At 44.2% G+C, this 18,960-nt stretch overlaps 1 protein-coding gene across 3 annotated transcripts in view; it reads left to right on the plus strand.

Annotated features, from left to right (window-relative positions):
* Positions 1-4,586: 4,586 nt before the first annotated feature.
* Positions 4,587-18,960, plus strand: part of LOC140210700 (rifampicin phosphotransferase-like) — a 208,439-nt gene continuing 194,065 nt past the window's right edge. For all 3 annotated transcript variants that reach the window (XM_072279895.1, XM_072279897.1, XM_072279896.1), the window contains exon 1: positions 4,587-5,023. In XM_072279895.1, the coding sequence (XP_072135996.1) occupies positions 4,688-5,023 (336 nt within the window). In that variant the 5' untranslated portion in view covers positions 4,587-4,687. The remainder of the gene's footprint in view (positions 5,024-18,960) is intronic.

The raw sequence follows: 18,960 nt of genomic DNA on the forward strand, positions 1-18,960 counted from the left end.
CTGTGCTGGAGTTCCCTTGTCCTGTCCAGGAGTACCTCGCCCAGTCCTGTGCTGGAGATTCCTTGTCCTGTCCATGTGCCTCGTCATGTGCTGGAGTTCTTTCGTCCTGTCCATTTGCCTCATCCTGTGTTGAAGTTCTTTGGTCCTGTCCATGTGCCTCGTCCTGTGCTGGGGTTTCCTTGTCCAGTCCTGGAGTCTCTTGCCTAGTCCAAACCACGTCCAAGAATCTCATCTAGTCCAAGCCAAGTCCTAGAACCTCGTCGTGTCTAAGCCTAGTCCAAGAACCTCATCCTGTCCAAGTCAAGGCTTTGTGTTCTCGTCCTGTCCATATGCCTCGTCCTGTGCAGGAGTTCCATGTCCAGTCCTGTAGCCACGCCTTGTCCTTTCCTAGATCCAGGGTCCGAGCCCGAGTCAAGACCCAGGTTCTGGGTCCCTGTCCAGTCTCTGGCTTGGAGTCCTAGCCCAGGCTCCTAGTTCCAAGTTCCTTGTCCTGGTCCCACTTTCCTAGTCTTAGTCCTAGCCCAGGCCCGATGTCCTTGTTTCGTCCAGGGCCTGTGTCCATGTCCAGCGTCGTTTCTTCCTGATTCCCCTTGCTTTCTTGATAAACCTTGTCCCATTCCTAGTACTTCAGTGTCTGTGTCTTGCACTTGGGTCCGCTCCCAATGCCCCCTTATGGCAAACTGCCTTTTATAAAAGCTCCTTTCTGGAAAGCGCTATAGGGCTATTAAAACAAAACTTAATGCCATCTTAAAGCTTCAAAGTTAAAGTCTGTCACGAGTCTTGTGGCCCATAAGGCCAGTGCTTATGCCAGCTTCCGTGGCGTGAAGCAACTGAGAGCATGAGACTCCCCCCGCAGAGGACGCCAGTCTATCGCAAGGTTAACCTCCAGCATTTTTGCCAATACCCATTCTCAGCTGGGTAGTCTGGAGCATTATGTGGTTAAGTGCCTTGCTCAAGGACACACACACTGCCCTGGCCGAGGCTCGAACCCACGACCTTCAGATTGCTAGTCCAACGCCTAACCACTTGGCCACGCGCCACACAATCTTAAAGTTTTCTTCCCCCAGAAAGTTAATCTAATCACCTATTCTCGTTTGTAACCCCCCCCCCCGACCTTAGTCACTGCACTGCACTGTAAACACTTTAAGCCACATTTAATAATGCTGTTTACATTGTAAGTGCAGGCTGATATTTATGCACATTTTATTCCATCAGTGCTTCTAACTTTATTTGTATATAATTCATTATTCTTTATAACTGTTGAGTTTTTGTTGCATGTCTCGCAAATATACCACAGCAAATTCCCAATGCATGTAAATGTACTTGGTGAATAAAGTTTATCCTTGGAAGATTTGATCTACTTGTTATGAGATTACTTAGCTCTGTCCAGTGCAGGCTGTTTATATGACAGCAAACGAGATGTTGGAGGAAAGTGGCCAGTTAATGTTTTGGCCGGAGACCATCCGTCTTTCTGCTGATTCTGTTGTTTGGCATGCTGATAGTCCTGTTTTGTAGTTTCACCAGCTTGATCCCTCACACTGAGGTATGCCCGATAATGCACCTGCACTCCTCATTGAACCAGGATCTAATTTGATTGTACTAGTAGAACAGTAGATGCACAGAACCACAAGTTGCAGGTGGCAATTAGATAGATAGATAGATATACTTTATTAATCCCGAGGGTAATTGGGTTTCGTTACAGCTGCACCAACCAAGAATGGAGTGTAAGTATAGCAATACAAAAACCACAAACAATCAAGCAACAGAATGCAAATATGCCAGTTGGAAAATAAGTCCAGGATCAGTCTATTGGCTCAGGGTGTCTGACCGTCCAGGGGAGGAGCCGCACGTTCGATGGTCACAGGCAGGAACGACCTCCCGTGCTGCCCAGTGTTATATCTCGGTGGAATGTGGCTGAAGTCCAACAGTAAAAAGTTCAATATCCAGTCTAAAAACACATTCCTCGATAGTAATATGACCAGGATTGCGCTACCTGTTGTTAACCAGATCAGTAAGCACCCAACTCCTTCACGCTTACCGCTCTCAGTGCACTTCCGGTCAGCCAGAACAGTATTACCCACCGAACTCCTCTTCTCCATAAGTCTCTGTTGCCTCGACCTAGTCCTCTTTCCTTGACTTTGTGATCCCCCTCTGCATCCTCTGTGTGTTTTCCTCCAGATTTCAGCAGGGGTGTCCACCGCTCTGCTCGCTAAACCGGCCAATTGTGTACAAATCTACTGCTGACAGCCTGCAGCACCTGTTCTGCCCATTCAGTACAGTGGTAGTGACACACAATATGTAAAGAGCATATTTATTGTGATGACAGGATATTCTCTCCATAAGAACTCTGTAATGGTTATTCCCATCAATATGGCTGAAGTTGTATAAGACACTTGTGAGGCCTAATTTGAAGTATCGTATGCAGTTTGACCACAAGACCTTGAGATAGGGGAGCAGAATCTGGCAGTATGGCCCATAGAGTCTGCTCCATCATTTCATTATGGATGATCCAATTTTCCTCTTAGCCCCAACCCATCTTCCTGAACTCCCAATGTAGAACCTCATCACTCATCCTACCCATGTCACTGGTACCTACAGTAACCACAACTTCTGGCTACTCACCCTCCCACTTAAGAATGCTGAAGATCTGCGATGTCCCAGACCCTGGCACCTGGGAGGTAATGTACCATTTGGGAATCTCATTCTTGCCAACAAAGCCTCCTGTCTGTTCCCCTAACAAAGTACCTCTTCTCCCCACTTTGCTCTGAGTCACAGAGGCAGACTCAGTGCCAGAGATCTGACTTTCCTCCATTCGGTCATCTCTTCCCCCACTCTCCCCACCCCCCCGACCCTGCCAGCCACAGTATCCAAAGTGTTGTTGAGGGGGATGACCACCAGGTACTTTGCATTGGCTCCTTAACCCTTCCCCTTCCTGACTATCACCCACTTTCCTGTGTCCTACACCTTGTATGTAACTACCTCTCTATATGTCATGTCTACCACACTTTCAGCCTCACCAATGATCCGAAGTTCATCCAGTTCCAGCTCCAATTCCTTAAGCTGCATCTGGATGCTCTTCTCGCAGCTACAGTCATCAGGAACACTGCAAATCTCCCTGCCTTCCCACATCCCGCAAGAGAAGCACGGAATTATCCTGCCTCTCATCTCTACTGTCCTAGCTGAGAAGATATAAAGATGAGAAAGAAACATGTTTTTTTTTCTTTCCTTTGCTTTCTCGCTTTAAGATCACCAGTCTGACCATGTCCGCTTAGAGGACGGCCATTGTGCTTGCACCTGCGGCCTGCCTTCCTTTCATTTGCTCTTGCTAATCAATGCCAAATGCCGATTGGTCGCTGGTCAAACTTCTGTCTGTCTGTATCTTGTTTTACGGCGGTTGGCATCCAGTTTAATGGTGCATTACCGTCACCCTCTGCTCCAGAATGTACACTAGACATACATTCTAAATCCTGGTCAAACTTCTATTTCACTCCTGCCTTTTATCCTCGGACGGAGGACCCGATTGAAGTCCCCTCCTCTCCAAACTTCTGATGTCCGGATTGGCTGCCGGTCAAAGCTCGCCTTTTGGTCCCCTACCTATAGGAAAGGCGTAAACAAGGTTGAAAGAGTACAACGAAAATTTACAAAGGTGATACCGGGACTGGAGGCTCTAAGGAAAGATTGAATAGGTTAGGACTTTATTCCTTGGAGCATAGAAGATAGAGGGGAGATTTGATAGAGGTATACAAAATTATGAGCGGTATAGCAAGCAGCCTTTTACCACTGAGGTTGGGTGGGACTACAACTAGAGGTCACGGGTTAAAAGTGAAAGGTGAAAAATTTAAGGCCAACATGATAGACAACTTCTTCATTTAAGTGTCGTGAGAGTGTGCCGTGAGTTGCCAGTGCAGGTGGAACACGCGAGCTCGATTTCAACGTTTAAGGGTTTGGATAGCTAGATGGATTGTAGGGGTACGGAGGTTTATAATCCTGCTGCAGGTCGGAGGGACAGATTGAATGGGCCGGCATTGACTAGATGGCCGAAAGATCTGTTTCTGTGTTGTAATTTTTCTGTGAGTCAGTGGTCATGAACCGATGCATCTGCGACAGGATTTCACCTCGCGTTGGTTCCGCCGGAGACCCAGTCTAGCAGCAGCGTCCTTTATACGTCTTGATCAGCAATGGTTCTGCCGAGCCCTTCTTGGGGATGGGCGTGGAAGTCCCCTTCCTAGAGGAGAGCAGTGCCTCTTTACCCCTCTCACTGCTTCCTTCAAGGTAAAGTTCTACATGATTCATCAGCCCGGGGAGAATAGTGGGTGTTAACCTGCAGGAATATTCCTTTAAGTATATTGTGATACCGTTAAATCTCTGGAACTAATGTGAGCAATTCCCTCCAGGATTGTATTCGTCTGGACCGCTGCCTCCGCTGGTCTCCCGCCGAGTGGAGGTGGAGATTTTTTTTAAACATAATACAGTATACAAATATTGTACGTAACAAATAGAATACAAAAACGTGCACAAGAAAACGCGGCACGTTGCTGTCGTCCCTACTCTCTTAGAAGGGGAGTGTCTAGCTAATGATAATAAAAGAAACTCCGTGCACCTGGAGCAGTTGACAGCGAGGCGCTGTGTGTGCTAGCACTCAAAGCCGTGCTCGCAGTTTCGAAAGTTCTGAGAGAAACTCTCCAAAATGATCTATCTGCTGTCCATCGCCATCGCTTTCCTTTGCATCTGCATAGTGAAGCTAGTGCTGCAAACGGACCAGGAGCCATTGAAAGGGCGGTATGCCATCCCGAGTCGCTTCTACACGCCGAAAAAAGTGCTGATACTCTGCCTTTACTATTACCGCCGGTTCCAGGCAAGAAACCATGCGGACCCAGACCGGCAGAGGATGGGTTTGAGAAGTTGCAGAGAGGACGTTCAGACCGAGGACGGAGTCGGCAAAGACGGTGATGTACTTCGCAAATGTTGTCGGTCCTGTGTGGAAGAAGTGGAGTGCCTACAAGAATTAGTAAACGATTCCAATGTAAGTAGCCTTCTGGCTCGCATACCCCAAGTCTCAAACGGCGTTTGGACAAAATCACGCTTCCATTTTAGCTGACTCAAAATGGCATCTGCGAGTTGAATGACATTGGAACACTTTCTTTGTGGTTGTCAGATGTGTGATCATTACTTCTCGACAAGCAGTCCGGGTTTCGGATCATGTTATTTATTAACTGACTCTGCCTGTCGCTGTAATTTTTTTTTAATCTTTCGCTCCATGTAATGTGTTTTGCGTAATGTATGCGCCTTTGGGACACTTCGTGAGCTAGCACTGGTACGGTTCGAGTAAGGCAGCGAGATCACACAGGGAGTTAGAATGACTGCCACACTGAACCGCTAGTCACCTTTCCCTTCAAATTCTCCGCCGGGCTCTCGCACTGATCTCCTTGTTTTCCACTTTCAGCGATGTTCACCTTGAGAGTCGCAGAGACCAGAGGTCCTCTTTTATCCGCCTCTCATTTTCTTTCCTCCCTCTTGGCCTGTCTCCAAGTATTAATCACCCGCTACTGTCTCTCAACTTCAAAGTCCTCACCTCTGTTACCTGGCACAATCTGCCATCGTCATTCAACCCCTGCCTTGGATTCTTGTCTCACCGCCTCCCCTCACCTCTTTATACTGGCCATCTTCTCACTTCACTCTCTGCGTCAATACGGGGTTCATCGACAATTCGTTATGCTCCGGCAGATGCTGCCCGACCCGTTGGTTTCTGGTAGAATACAATACTGCGTTGCCCCATAATCCAGCCGCTGCACCCTATTGTGTCTCAGCTTCAGTTGATCAACCTTTATTTTGCAGATGAGACTGTACTTTCATTTATTATATTAAAACGTGTCCATAATGCTTTTTAGCAGTCGTGTTTTAAAGCTTAGAACTGCACTCGGTGAGAGTCTTTCTCTCTGTACTCACTGCACATCCCTGTCTGCAGTCAAAATCAGTTTGGCTTCTCGGTTTTCCAATTTTGATAAAACAATCTAAAAATATGAATCCAGTTTCTCTCTCCACTGACGCTATCTGCCCTGCTGAGAGCTTCCACTTTTCTCTGTCTCCGTTAAGAGGCTTGAGAGTTTCCTGGAGTGTCAAAGTGGGTCAAACAGTAATTCAGAATCAGGTTTAATATCATAACATGATATCACTGGCTTATGTCATGGAAGTTTTTTTGTAGCAGCAGTAAAGAGCAATATATAAAAAACTACAAATAATAAATATTTTAAAAATAAATAAGTAATGCAAAAAGAGCGAAATGGGGAGGTGCTGTTCACAACTTGGTGCATCGACCATTTAGAAATCTGATGGGATTGACGCTGTGCCTAAAACATTGAGAGTGTGTCTTCAGTCTCCTGTATCTCCTCCCTGGTAGTAATAAGAAGCGAGTGTATCCTGGGCGATTGGCGGGGGTGGGGTGGCCGTAATGGAAATTTGGAAATTTGTAACGTTTGTAAATTCTTGAAAGAATTTGAATAAAATTTGAATCACTTCCAAGCCCATTTATTTATTACTGTCCGTATAGGGCTCTGTATAGTGCAGTCATCACTGTCCAATGGAATTTCCAATAGAAATTTTGCTGATTAGGATAAACCGAATTTTAAAAAGTGTTTACAGCAGAGTAACCAGCCCTTCCAGCCCAACGTTCCCACGGCACTCAATTACACTCTTGTTACCGAATAATTAGATTAGATTCAACATTATTGTCATTGTTTCGAGTGGGGATACAAAGCCAATTAAATGCAATTAGCATCTGACCAGAAGTGCAAAAGAATAGTATTTTCTACAAAATAACTGGGAATAAAAAGTAAGTACTACAGCACACAATTATAAAAGTACTGAGACAGTACAATACGGGTGCAATACTACTTAGCGCTGTGATGTGAGGTTCAGCAGCGTCACCGCCTCAGGGAAGAAGCTCTTCCTGTGCCTGCTGGTGCGGGAGCGGAGGCTCCTGTAGCGCCTACCGGATGGGAGGAGTGTAAAAAGTCCATGGTTAGGGTGAGATGCATCCTTGATCCCTGCCCAGGCAGCGTTTATGGTAGATGTTCTCAATTGTGGCCGATAATCCGCTGGGTAGTTTTCACCACCCGCTGGAGTGCTTTGCGGTCCGATATGGGACAATTGCCATACCACACTGAGATGCTGTTGGTGAGTATGCTCTCAATGGTATAGCGGTAAAAGTCCGTCAGTATCCTGGGACAGAGGCGAGCTTTCTTGATGCTCCGCAGGAAGTAAAGGCGCTATTGCGCCTTTTTGATCAGGATGGAGGAGTTCAGCGACCAAGTGAGATAATCGGAAGTATGGACACCAAGGAATTTGAAGCTTGATACACGCTCCACTACAGCTCTGTTGATGTAAATGGGGACATGAGTGTGGCTCCTAGCATCCCTGAAGTCCACAATAATCTCGTTGGTCTTCTGGGCGTTAAGGGCCAGATTGTTGTCGGCACACCACGCGGCCAGGTGTTGGACCTTGTCTCTGTAGGCCGGCTCGTCTTCCCCTCTGATCAGGCCAACCACCGTGGTGTCGTCTGCGAACTTGATTCTGGAGATAGAACCATGTACAGGAACGCAGTCATTGGTGAAAAGGGAGTACAGAAGAGGGCTCAGCACACAGCCTTGAGGCACGCCGGTGTTCAGGGTGAGAATGGAGGAGAAGAGGTTGTCTAACTTAACTGATTGGGGTCTGTAGGTCAGAAAGTCCAAGGTCCAATTGCAGAGGGATGAGCTGATACCAAGCTGGGAAAGTTTGACTATCAGCTTGGAGGAGATCACAGTATTGAATGCCGAACTAAAGTCAATGAACAGCATTTTGACGTAAGAGTTGGGGCTGTCCAGGTGGGTCAGGGCAGAGTAAAGTGCCGTCCTCGGTAGACCTGTTGGTGCCATAGGCAAATTGATGGGGGTCCAAGGTAGACGGGATTTCAGATGTGATAGAACCAGTCTTTCAAAGCACTTTGCAAAGATGGGGGTGAGTGTAACTGGGCGGAAGTCATTCAGGCCCGTGGCAGTGGAATGCTTCAGCACTGGCACGATGGTGGCAATCTTGAAGCTTGTGGGGACAACTGCCTGGGCCAGGGACAGATTGAAAATGTCCGTGAAGACCCCGGCCAACTGCCCTGCACAGACTCCGAGCGCAAGGCCAGGTATTCCATCCGGACCAGCTGCCTTCCGTACATTCACCCTGCTCGGGGTGGCGCAAACATCGGAGGTGGAAAGTGAGAGAGGCAGTTCACCAGGTGGGAGATCTGTTTTGAGGGTGACCTCCTTGTTCCCTCGGTCAAAGCGAGCGTAGAAGTAATTGAGCTCACCAGGGAGGGAAGCAGAGCTGGAAGGGGGCACAGTACTAGGTGTTTTGGAGTCTGTAATAATCTGAATGCCACGCCGCATGCGCCGGGGGTCCGAGGAGTTGAAATGATCCTCGATCCTCTGTTTATATATGTGTTTAGCCAGAGAGATTCCCCTCCTCAGGCTGGCCCCGGCTGAGCTGTAAGCCTCCTTGGTCTCCAGACCTGAAGGCTGAATCTCTGGCTTTGAGCAGGAGCCGAAGCTCTCTGTTCATCCGTAGTTTCTGATTGGGGAAAACTTTTTATTTGTTTTTGTGATGTCACTCTCTCTACAAACTTGTTGATGTGCTCAAGGACAGAGTTGGTGTATAAATCAATGTTAATCTGAGAGTCTGCACGGGCAGCAAACGTGCTCCAGTCTGTGTGCTGGAATTGGTGCTGAAGGGCAGAGTCAGCCCCTTCCAGCCAGATCTTACCCCTCCAGCCAGATCTTAATAGTCTCCATTGTGGGTTTCACACGTTTAATGACCGGGCTATACTTGGGAAGCAGAAACAGTGAAAGATGGTCGGACTGTCCCAGGTGGGGGAGGGTAGTGGCTTTGTAAGCGTCAGCCACATCTGTGTAGACATGATCTAAGGTTTTATACTGTTTCTATAACATACCCTAAAAACCTCTTCCTGTGTTGAATTCAGTCTGTGATACTTTAATTGATTGCAAGTAGGTGTTCTTAGCAAGAACTTTGGCATTCAAAATAATCATGTTATTTGTAGTTCCCTCACAGGACTACCTCCTTCCTTCCCTCCCACCCTCCCACCCTCCCACCCTCCCAATACAGACCCTTCCAGCCCAACAAGCTGTGACACCCAGCAACCCACCTATTTAACACTAGTCTAATCACAGGATAATTTACGGTGACCAATTGACCCGTGTGTCTTTGGAATGTGCAAGGATACCAGAGCACACAGAGGAAACCCACATGGTCACAGGGAAAATATACAAACTCCTTACAGAGAACGGCAGGCATTGAACCTGGGTATCTGATGCTGTAGTAGTCTGCTGCCCCATATTTTGGAGACAAGAATCTAGATGTTAGAATCAGGAACACCAATCGTCTAGGAAATCAACTAGTTAAATAACTTCGGTTGGGGGGGGGTGGGTGCTTGTAGGGAGGAAAGGAAATGTCCTCATTTTGGATCAAAACCTGACATCAGGACTAGACGCATCACAGGTCCAGGACATCTTATAGATGTTGATCAGCTGAGTCCTTACAGTGGTTTATTTGGCTTTGTGGTAATAGGATGTAGAGGAATTAAGATTTCCGCAATTGTATCTGTAATGATCAAAGTCTCAGGGACCTTTACTGGATCAGCCTCAAATATGGTCAGAGATTGGGTATGCATGTAGTATCAAATGATTCACTTCCTCATGCCACTAAGATGCACTGTCATTTAAAACATAGCAGCCTGAAGCACAGAAACAGGCCCTTTAGCCCACAATGTTGTTGCAAATTAAGCTAATGATGCCTGATCATGCTAATCCCTTCTGTTTGCAAATGATTCATATCATTCCATTTGCTGCATATTCACATGCCTCTGTATGAGCCTCTTCACTGCCTCTAGTGCATCTCCCTCTTCCACACCAGCACTGATACTGTACTGACCACTTGCTGTGTTTTTTTAAAATAAAAATCCTTGCCCCCTGCATCTCCTTTGAACTTTCTCCCTCTCACCTTAAATGCATCCACTCTAGTACTGGACTTTTTGACCCTGGGGTAAGGATACTGGTTTATCTATGCGTCTCATAATTCCATAAACCTCCATCAGGTCTCCCCTCAGCCTCTGCCTCCCCAAAGAAAACGACCTTACTTTTTCCAACCTCTCCTTATAGGACATACCCTCTAATCAAGGCAGTACTCTGGTAATTTCTTCCTACACCATTGGAAGTCTCAATGTACTTCATGGGGTGACAAGAATTATCTGTAATACTCCAGAGTTTTAGAAAGCTGCAACATAACGTGAACTCTTGAACTCAGTGCCTCAACTAATAAAGGCAAGTAAGCTGTATGTCCTCTTTACCACCCTAGCAACTCGGACTTGGGAAGTACAAGTCAGCACTGTAATAAAAGTCACTCCATCTGGCATGACTGCTGCAGATTAAACAAATGAAGAGGAGCAGGAGTAGTGGGCACTGGGAATCCCACCAGTTGTAGGTTCTCCTCCAAGATACAGAGCATCCTGATATTAATATGCATTACTGTTCCTTTATTTGGGTGCTGGAGTGGAGATATGTCTCCACCAAAAGAGGTGTAAAGCACTCCTTTCCTCCGCTAGCCTGCAGGTCACCATTGGGCAAGGTGTAACACCTGCTTAGCCCCCCCAATCTGGGTCACGTGAAGCCATGGGAAATGGTGGTGGATGGTCATTTGAGCAGCTGGTGCATACCACAAGTTGTGGTTATGTGAGTACTGATGCCAGGCAGACAATATCTGGAGTATTGATAATGGCTAGGGTCACCCAGGAGAAGACAAACCACTACTGTGGAAAAATTTGCCAAGAACAATTATGGACTAGGACCATGATTGCCCACGTCATAAGGCACGGCACATGATGATAATTTATCGTTGCTGGGTCTAATTTCTGTAAGTCCAGAAGTAGTAACTTTGTGGGAAATCTTTGACTGTAGTTGATGCAGCAGTTCGAGATGGTGGCCTACCATTATGTTCTCAAAGATGTTTAAGAATGTTAAATTAGTGCTTGCTTGCAAGCAATGCCAATGTACCAGTAATGGAGAAACAAACTAACTGCCTTTATTTGTAGTCCAGGAGTAGAGATGAATGTGGATGAAAATCAATGTGATGTTTCTGTTCCAAACGAGAAAATCTGAAAATACTGGAAATCCAAGCAACACACACAGCAGGCCAGGAAGGAATGAAACATCGACTATACTTTTTTCCACGAGTGCTGCTTGGCCTGCTGAATTCTTCCAGCATTTTGTGTGTGTTGATTTTTCTGTTCCTGTGTTTTTCCCCTTTTATGGGTTCAAATGACATCACAGAAGTTTTGTTGTTTAGATAACAGAGTATCTAAAAAGGGTTTAACATGATTATGTATTGCAAGAAATATTCAAGCAATTAGATGAAGTTGCAGTACTGAAACAAGTGATTTGAAACAAATGAGTCATGAGGTTATCCAATAAACAATTAACATACCAATAATGGTTTCCCTCTTCCCCCCTCTCCTTTCCTTTCTCTCAGGGTCCACTCTTCTGTCCCATCAGATTCCTTTCTCTCTTCAGCACTTTACCTTTCCACCTAACACGTTCCAGCTTCTCACTTCACTCCCCCCTCCCCCACCCACCTTCCCCCTCACCTATCACCCTCCAGCTTGTTTTCCTTCCCCTCCTCCACTTTCTTATTCTGGTTTCTGTCCCCTTTCCAGACCCAATGAAGGGTTTCAGCCTGAAACATGAACTGTTCATTGCTATCCATGGATGTTGCCTGAGCTGCTGAGTTCCTCCAGCACTTTGTGTATGTTGCTCTGGATTCCTAGCATTGGCAGAATCGTTTGTGTTTTTAACCAACAACTCCAATCCTTTAATGGTCTGGCACATGTAGAAGAGAATATTGAAATCCTGAAGCTGTTGGCAACAGTTCACTGCTGCTTAGCAGGCTGTGTTCCAGTACTGATTTGTCCCAGTTTTCATAATGGCAGCAGTACTACTACTTGTAATAAAAAAAATAGGAAAATGTTAAGTTCACCAAATTTCTGTCCCTCTCCGTGGACATATGATGGTCATGGAAACATAAAATATATTGGCAGTATTAGGCACTTTGAATCTGCTCTGCATTTAGTATGATCCTCTGACTGAACATCATTATAACAAAATTATTAAATAGTCCCTTGGTATGATCAATTGGACTCTTGACCCCCCAACCTATCCATTAAGATCATGCACTTTATTGTTTACCTGCACTGCACTTTCTCTATAGCTGTTACACTTTATTCGGCATTGCTTTTGTTTACTTTGTTTTTCCTCAGAGCACTGTGTAATGATCTAATCTGTATTAACAGTATGCAGGACGTGATTTTCACTCTCTCGGTACATGGAACCATAATAAACCATTTCCAATTCTATACTCCTACTCTCTCCCCAAATCACTTCATACGTTTAGAAACCTATTTCTTGCATAGATATATTCAAAGGATGTTGCCAGGAATGGAGGACCTGAGTTATAATGAAAGATTGAATAGGTTAGGAATTTATTCCTTTGAATGTAGAAGATTGAGAGGAGATTTGAGAGAGAGAGAGAGATACAACATTATGAGGGGGCATAGATAGGGTAAATGCAAGCAGGCTTTTTCCACTGAGGGAGGATGGGACTACAACTAGAAGTTAAGGGTGAAAGGTGAAAAGTTTAAAGGCAACGTGAGAAGAAACTATTTTACTCAGAGGAGTGGAATGAGCTGACAGTGCAAGTGGTGCATGTGAGCTCAATTTCAATGTTTAAGAGAAGTTCGTATTGGTAGGTTGGTAGTAGGGGTATGGATGGCTATGGTATGGGTGCAGGTCGATAGGATTAGGCAGTTTAAATGGTTCAGCATGATGGACCAAAGGGCCTGTTTCTGTGCTGTACTTTTCTATGACCCTATGACTTGGTTTCATCAATACTAAACATCTTTTCCCCATTTGCTGAGATTGTAATCCTTGATTTGAAGTCTCCCAGCCAGGTGAAACAGCCTCTCCTACATACTGTCTGTCAGGCCTTTCCATAATTTTGTAGTTTTTGAGAGATCCTCTTTCATATGCTAAACTCTAATGAATCCAGACCTTAGGAATGCCATCCCTCGTTATGTGACAGCCCTGCCCTCTCAGGAATCAACCTGGTGAACCTTTGCTACACTCCTACTCTCCCGCCTTGAGAAAGTATATCCTTTATTGGACACGGAGGCAAAAATTACCAGGTTGATCTGTATATCGTTGCAGTAGAGATTGAACAACTCTTATCCAAAATGCTTGGGGTCAGAAGTGTTTCGGAATTTAGATCTTTTTTGGATTGGAATATTTGCATCTATATGAGAGATACCTTGGGGATAGGAGCCAAGTTTAAACACAATCTATTTACATTACATATACAGCTTGTATGTATATCCTGAATGTAGTTTCTGTACTATTTTTAATAATTTTGTGCATGAAACAATAACCTGTACATTGAGCCATCAGAAAGGTAAGCTATCTCAACCTCAATGGCCCAGGCGGACAGTTAGTGGCTGTTTGGCATCACCATCGTTCCCAATTCTGAATTTATGTGCAACCAGTAAGCAGTTTTACACTTGTTCATCACACATATTTACTGATGCAGCCATTCAGAGTGTTAGACTTTTATCAGTGACGATCTAGGCAAACTCATCAATGAATTTTTCAGCTGCTTTGTGATTAGCAGATGCTTTATCTTTAAAAAAAAATAATGCTGTGCCTTTTCTTAAATTTTTGTAACCAGGCTGCTGAATATTTACAATTCCTTTCAATTTTCAGCTCGGCATGATAGGTCTTTGCTTGTTTCATGATCAGCATGCTGTTAATTGGCATTTGTTTATACTGACGCTGACGAATCCATTTTTTCAGTACACGATCAAGATAGTATTTTTTCACTTTATGCAGCATTTTTCTATTTTTCATTAACTTCTGTTCATTACGTATGTGAGATCACTTCTCAGAACTGTGATGCACAGAGACCTTTGGTGGAAATTTCTGTTTGTGACATCATGTCAGTGCTCAAAACAATTTTGATTTCAGAAGTCTATGGATTTTTGGAATTTTGAATCAGGAGTGCTCAACCTGCAATAGATTTTCTTCTCGTGACTCTTAGAACTTTTGCTAAATATGTTTTAATTATAAAAAATGTTATGAACAGGCTGTTGATATAAAGATACTCCTATAAATCCTCCAAATTCTTTTATGAAACTTCTAATAGATTTTTCTTTCTGTTTTGTTGCCATTCTATGGATCACTTTCAGTTTCAGTATTTATTTTCCCAGTGTAAACAAGCTCTGGGCCTACCTTGGTGGAGTTTAGAAAAATGAGGGTGAATCTAACTGAAACCAATCAAATATTGAAAGGCCTACATAGAGTGGACATGGAGAGGATGGTTCCAATAGTGTGGGAGTCTAGGGCCAGGGAGGCCAGCTTCAGAATATATGGATCAATGAGCTATTTTTATCCTATGCCTTAAGATCTTGCAGTCTTATCATGGTCAGTATAGACAAGATGGGATGAAAAGGCCTGTTTTTGCACTGTCTGTCTTTTTGTGATTCTAACTGTCCCTTAAGAAGGTAGTAACTCTTGAAGCCTTGCAGTTAGTCTGGTAAGCATACACTTACAGTGCTGCCATTACTTTTAAGAAAGCAGGGGGAGAAGTCGCAAAGTTTTATGAGAAACTGTTCTATTTCTTGTATAGTTGTGTTCTTTCATTGAACAGTTTAGATAGAGCTATGAAACAATAAGGTATAGAAATTGTTAGTCAACTTATCATAAATCAAGGAAATTGAAGGAGCATGTAACCAGGTGGTATAATAACCCAGCTTGTAGTTTAAAGTTAAAGTTCAAGTGATAATGCGGAAGCTAAATAAATGGTATGTATTCAAGGTGGTTCTTAGATCAGTATGTGGAGGAATTAATGAAAGAACAGGCAATTTTGGATGTATAGTGAGACAATGTTAATTGACCTTTATGGACCAATGATCATAATAAGATTTTTTTGTCAAAGAAGATTGCAAATTATTTCAACCTGGAACTAATTGTATGCTAGTAAGGAAACGATGCCTAAAATTTAAATAGTTATGTCATATACCTTGGGGAATGAGGAGCTGCCAATGTGATTTTTTTTTAATGCTGCACACAAGCAAACATGAAAAGGTGATTTAGTGGAAGAATTCCTTGGGACAAGGCTGCCTAAGTTTAAGATACATTGGAGTTCTATATCTACAAGAAAAATAATAAAAATAGGCAAATAAATACAGTTTGAGGAGTTATATTAATATTGTCTACTTCAATATTTTGGGTGTAAGCAAGTGCTTTTGTTCAATTATATGTTTATAATGGTGAGCACATGTCAACTCTGAGTTACCAAAGTAATTCTCCTGTGTGGTCAAAAAGCCACTTGGAACAGAAACCACAACACTCAAAATTAGTCACAAACAAGAGGAAATCTTCAGATTCCCTCCCCCTCCAACTTTCAAATCCCTTACTCACTCTTCCTTCAGTTAACCCTCCCCCTCCAACTTTCAAATCCCTTACTCACTCTTCCTTCAGTTAGCCCTCCCCCTCCAACTTTCAAATCCCTTACTCACTCTTCCTTCAGTTAGTCCCTCCCCCTCCAACTTTCAAATCCCTTACTCACTCTTCCTTCAGTTAGTCCCTCCCCCTCCAACTTTCAAATCCCTTACTCACTCTTCCTTCAGTTAGTCCTGACAAAGGGTCTCGGCCTGAAACGTCGACTGCACCTCTTCCTACAGATGCTGCCTGGCCTGCTGCGTTCACCAGCAACTTTGATGCGTGTTGCGGGAAATCTTCAGATGCTGGAATTCCAAGCAATACGCACAAAGTGCTGGAGGAACTCGGCAAGCCAGGCAGTACCTATGGAAAAGAGTACAGTCGACGTTTGGGCCAAAACCCTTCAGCATTTTCCCTCAGGTTTACTCCCGAATCCTTCCCTATGAGTGGGTATAGTTACAAGGCAGCGGAGGTTTAAGATTAGAGTTTTCCTTCTCCTGGATGAACTGCCAACCACAGCTGATGAACTCCATCTGCCCAAAACCACTGTTGTAATATGTTGTTATTTGAGTTTCTGTCACCTTCTTGTCTGCTTGAACCAGTCGGACCACTCTCCTCTGAGCTTACTCATTAACAAGATGTTTTCACCCATAGAACAGGTGCTCTTTGGATTTTTGATAATTTTTACTCAATTCTCTGTAAACTCGAGAGACTGTTGTTAATGAAAATCCCAGAAGATCAGCAGTTACAATCCTAAGATACATTTTCTTGTTGGCATACTCAATAAATTTGTAGAATAATAAACATAACAGAATGAATGAAAGAGCACCCAACTAGGGTATTCAACCAGTGTGCAAAAGACAACAAACTGTACATATAAAAAAGATATAATAATAAATGAACAAGCAACAAATATTGAGAACATGAGATGAAGAGTTCTTATATGTGAGTCCATTGGTGTTTCCATACCAGCTAGTCAAAATGCTCTCCACCACGCATCTGTAGAAGTTTGTCAATATTTTTGATGTCATGCCAAATCTCCGCAAACTCCTCAGGAAGTTGAGGTGCTGCTGTGCTTGCTCCATAATTGCACTTGTGTGCTGGGCCCAGGACAAGTCATAGGAAATAACAACACCTAGGAATTTAAAGTTGCTAACCCTCTCCAACTCTGATCCTCCAATGAGGACTGGCTCATGGACCTCTGGTTTTCTTCTCCTCATGTCTATAATCAGCTCCTTGGTCTTGCTGACATTGACTCAGCCAGATTTTCAATCCCCCTCCTGTATGCCGATTCATCACCACCTTTGATTCAGCCTGCAATAGTGGCGTCATCAGTAAACTTAATATAGCACTGGAGCTGTGCTTAGCCACACAGTCGTAGGTGTAAAGCGAGTTGAGCAGGAGAGGGCTAAGCACGCAGCCTTGTCGTACACCTATGCTGATGGAGATTGTGGAGGAGATATTGTTGCTGATCTGAATTGACTGGGGCCTGCAAGTGAGGAAATCCAAGATCCAATTGCACATGGTGGTGTTGAAACCAAGGTCTTGGGAGCATATTGATTAGTTTTGATGGGATGACGGTATTGAATGTTGAGCTGTAGTCAATGAAGCATCCTGATGTAGGCATCTGTGCTGTCCAGATGTTCCAGGATTGAGTGAAGAACTGATGGTATTTGCTGTGGATCTGTTGCTCCAATAGGCATTGGAGCAGATCCAAGTCGCTTCTCAGGCAAGAGTCAATATGTTTCATCACCAGCCTGTCAAAACACTTCATAACTGTGGATGTAAGTGCTACTGGGGTATAGTCATTGAGACAGGTCACAACACTCTTCTTGGGCACTGGTATAATTGAAGCCTGCTTGAAGCACACGGCCGAAACAAAAGGTTAAAGATCTCAGCGAACACATTAGCCAGTTGGTCAGCACAGGTCTTTGGTACTTGGCCAGGTATCTTGTCTGGGCCAGATGCTTTCTGAGGGTTCACCCTCCTGAAGGCTGCTTGCACATTGCCCTCAGAGACTGAGATCATAGGATCGTCGGGGTTGTGGGAGTTAGGGATGGTTCTTCCATGTTTAAAGTGAGCATAGATGGCATTGAGGTCATGAGCAAGTGAAGCCCTGCTGTCTCCTATGTTGCTTGATTTAACTTTATAAGAGGTGATAATATTTAAGCCCTGCCGCAATTGTCAATTATCCTTCGTTATTTCAAGTTTGGTCTGGAATTGTTACCTGGCCAGCGAGATGGCTTTCTGGCGATTGTACCTGGACCTCTTGCAACTTTCTTGGCCAGCAGACTTGAACGCCTCTGATTTAATTCTCAGCAGATTTTGGATCTCGTGGTTCATCAATGGCTTCTGACTGGGGAAGACACTGAAACGATTCTGTGGGGACGCACTTGGTACAGCTGTATTAATAATGTGTACAGGTACTTAATAAAGTGGTCACTGAGTATATCTATTTCCCTTGACCTGCTCTCACCCTGTCTCCTTTTGGATGGAAAAAAGATGGATTACTGCTAGTTCTCTTCATTCGCAAGCCCCACATTCAGTGGAGTGTGCCTTGCAATGTCTAGCATCTTTAGTGAAATTCCAACATCATACTAATTTTTCTGCATTCCAAAGGGGACATTCTTTTTTAACTCATGATCTTACACATCTGTCTTCATTTATCCCCTGCATCTTCATTTGGTGCAATACCTGATCACTTGCCTCTTCCTTTCTCATGATCTACGGGCTCCAAGTCTTCTAGGTGAAGCATTGATTCACTTGCAGTTCCAGTCTAGACCAAGTCATTCAATATGGCTTTCACTATAGTTAAAACAGAACCTATTCAGCAGGGCTGCAAGGGAAAAAGGTCAGGTGATGTTTATCAGAACTGTACTGATGAATCCTGGCCTGCTGAGTGTTTCTATTTGTTTTCTTGCTTTTATTTTCAATTTCCAGTGTTTGTAGTTGTTTTGTTTTACTTTCATTAATACTGCAGAAACAAAATATTTTGCGGGGGATTTGCATTCAGTTTTATGGAGTTACCCTAAGGTTCCTCGTGACTGTCACTTGAATTCTCCATTTCACTCCCACTCTGATCTAAATCTCTGGTCTTCTGCTTTGCTGTGTTGCAGCCTGATGTAACCTTGAGGAACATCTCATGTTGCATCTACACCGGTTGCAGACTTCCAGAATCAATATTGAATTTGACGATGTGCAGGTAGTTCATGTTCTCCATCTCCTCAGAATTGGCCCTGCCTATTCATCTGTGATAATGGCTCTGCTTTGCTCTCTGCAATAGCGGAGCCTGTCTTGTTGGGTAAATCCCACAGCCCTTTATTTTGCAGATCTCCACCTGTATTCTTGTTCTAATTACCAGCACTTCATGGCTTTTATC

This window comes from Mobula birostris, chromosome 15 (assembly GCF_030028105.1).
Source record: "Mobula birostris isolate sMobBir1 chromosome 15, sMobBir1.hap1, whole genome shotgun sequence".
Classification (NCBI taxonomy): Eukaryota; Metazoa; Chordata; class Chondrichthyes; order Myliobatiformes; family Myliobatidae; genus Mobula; species Mobula birostris.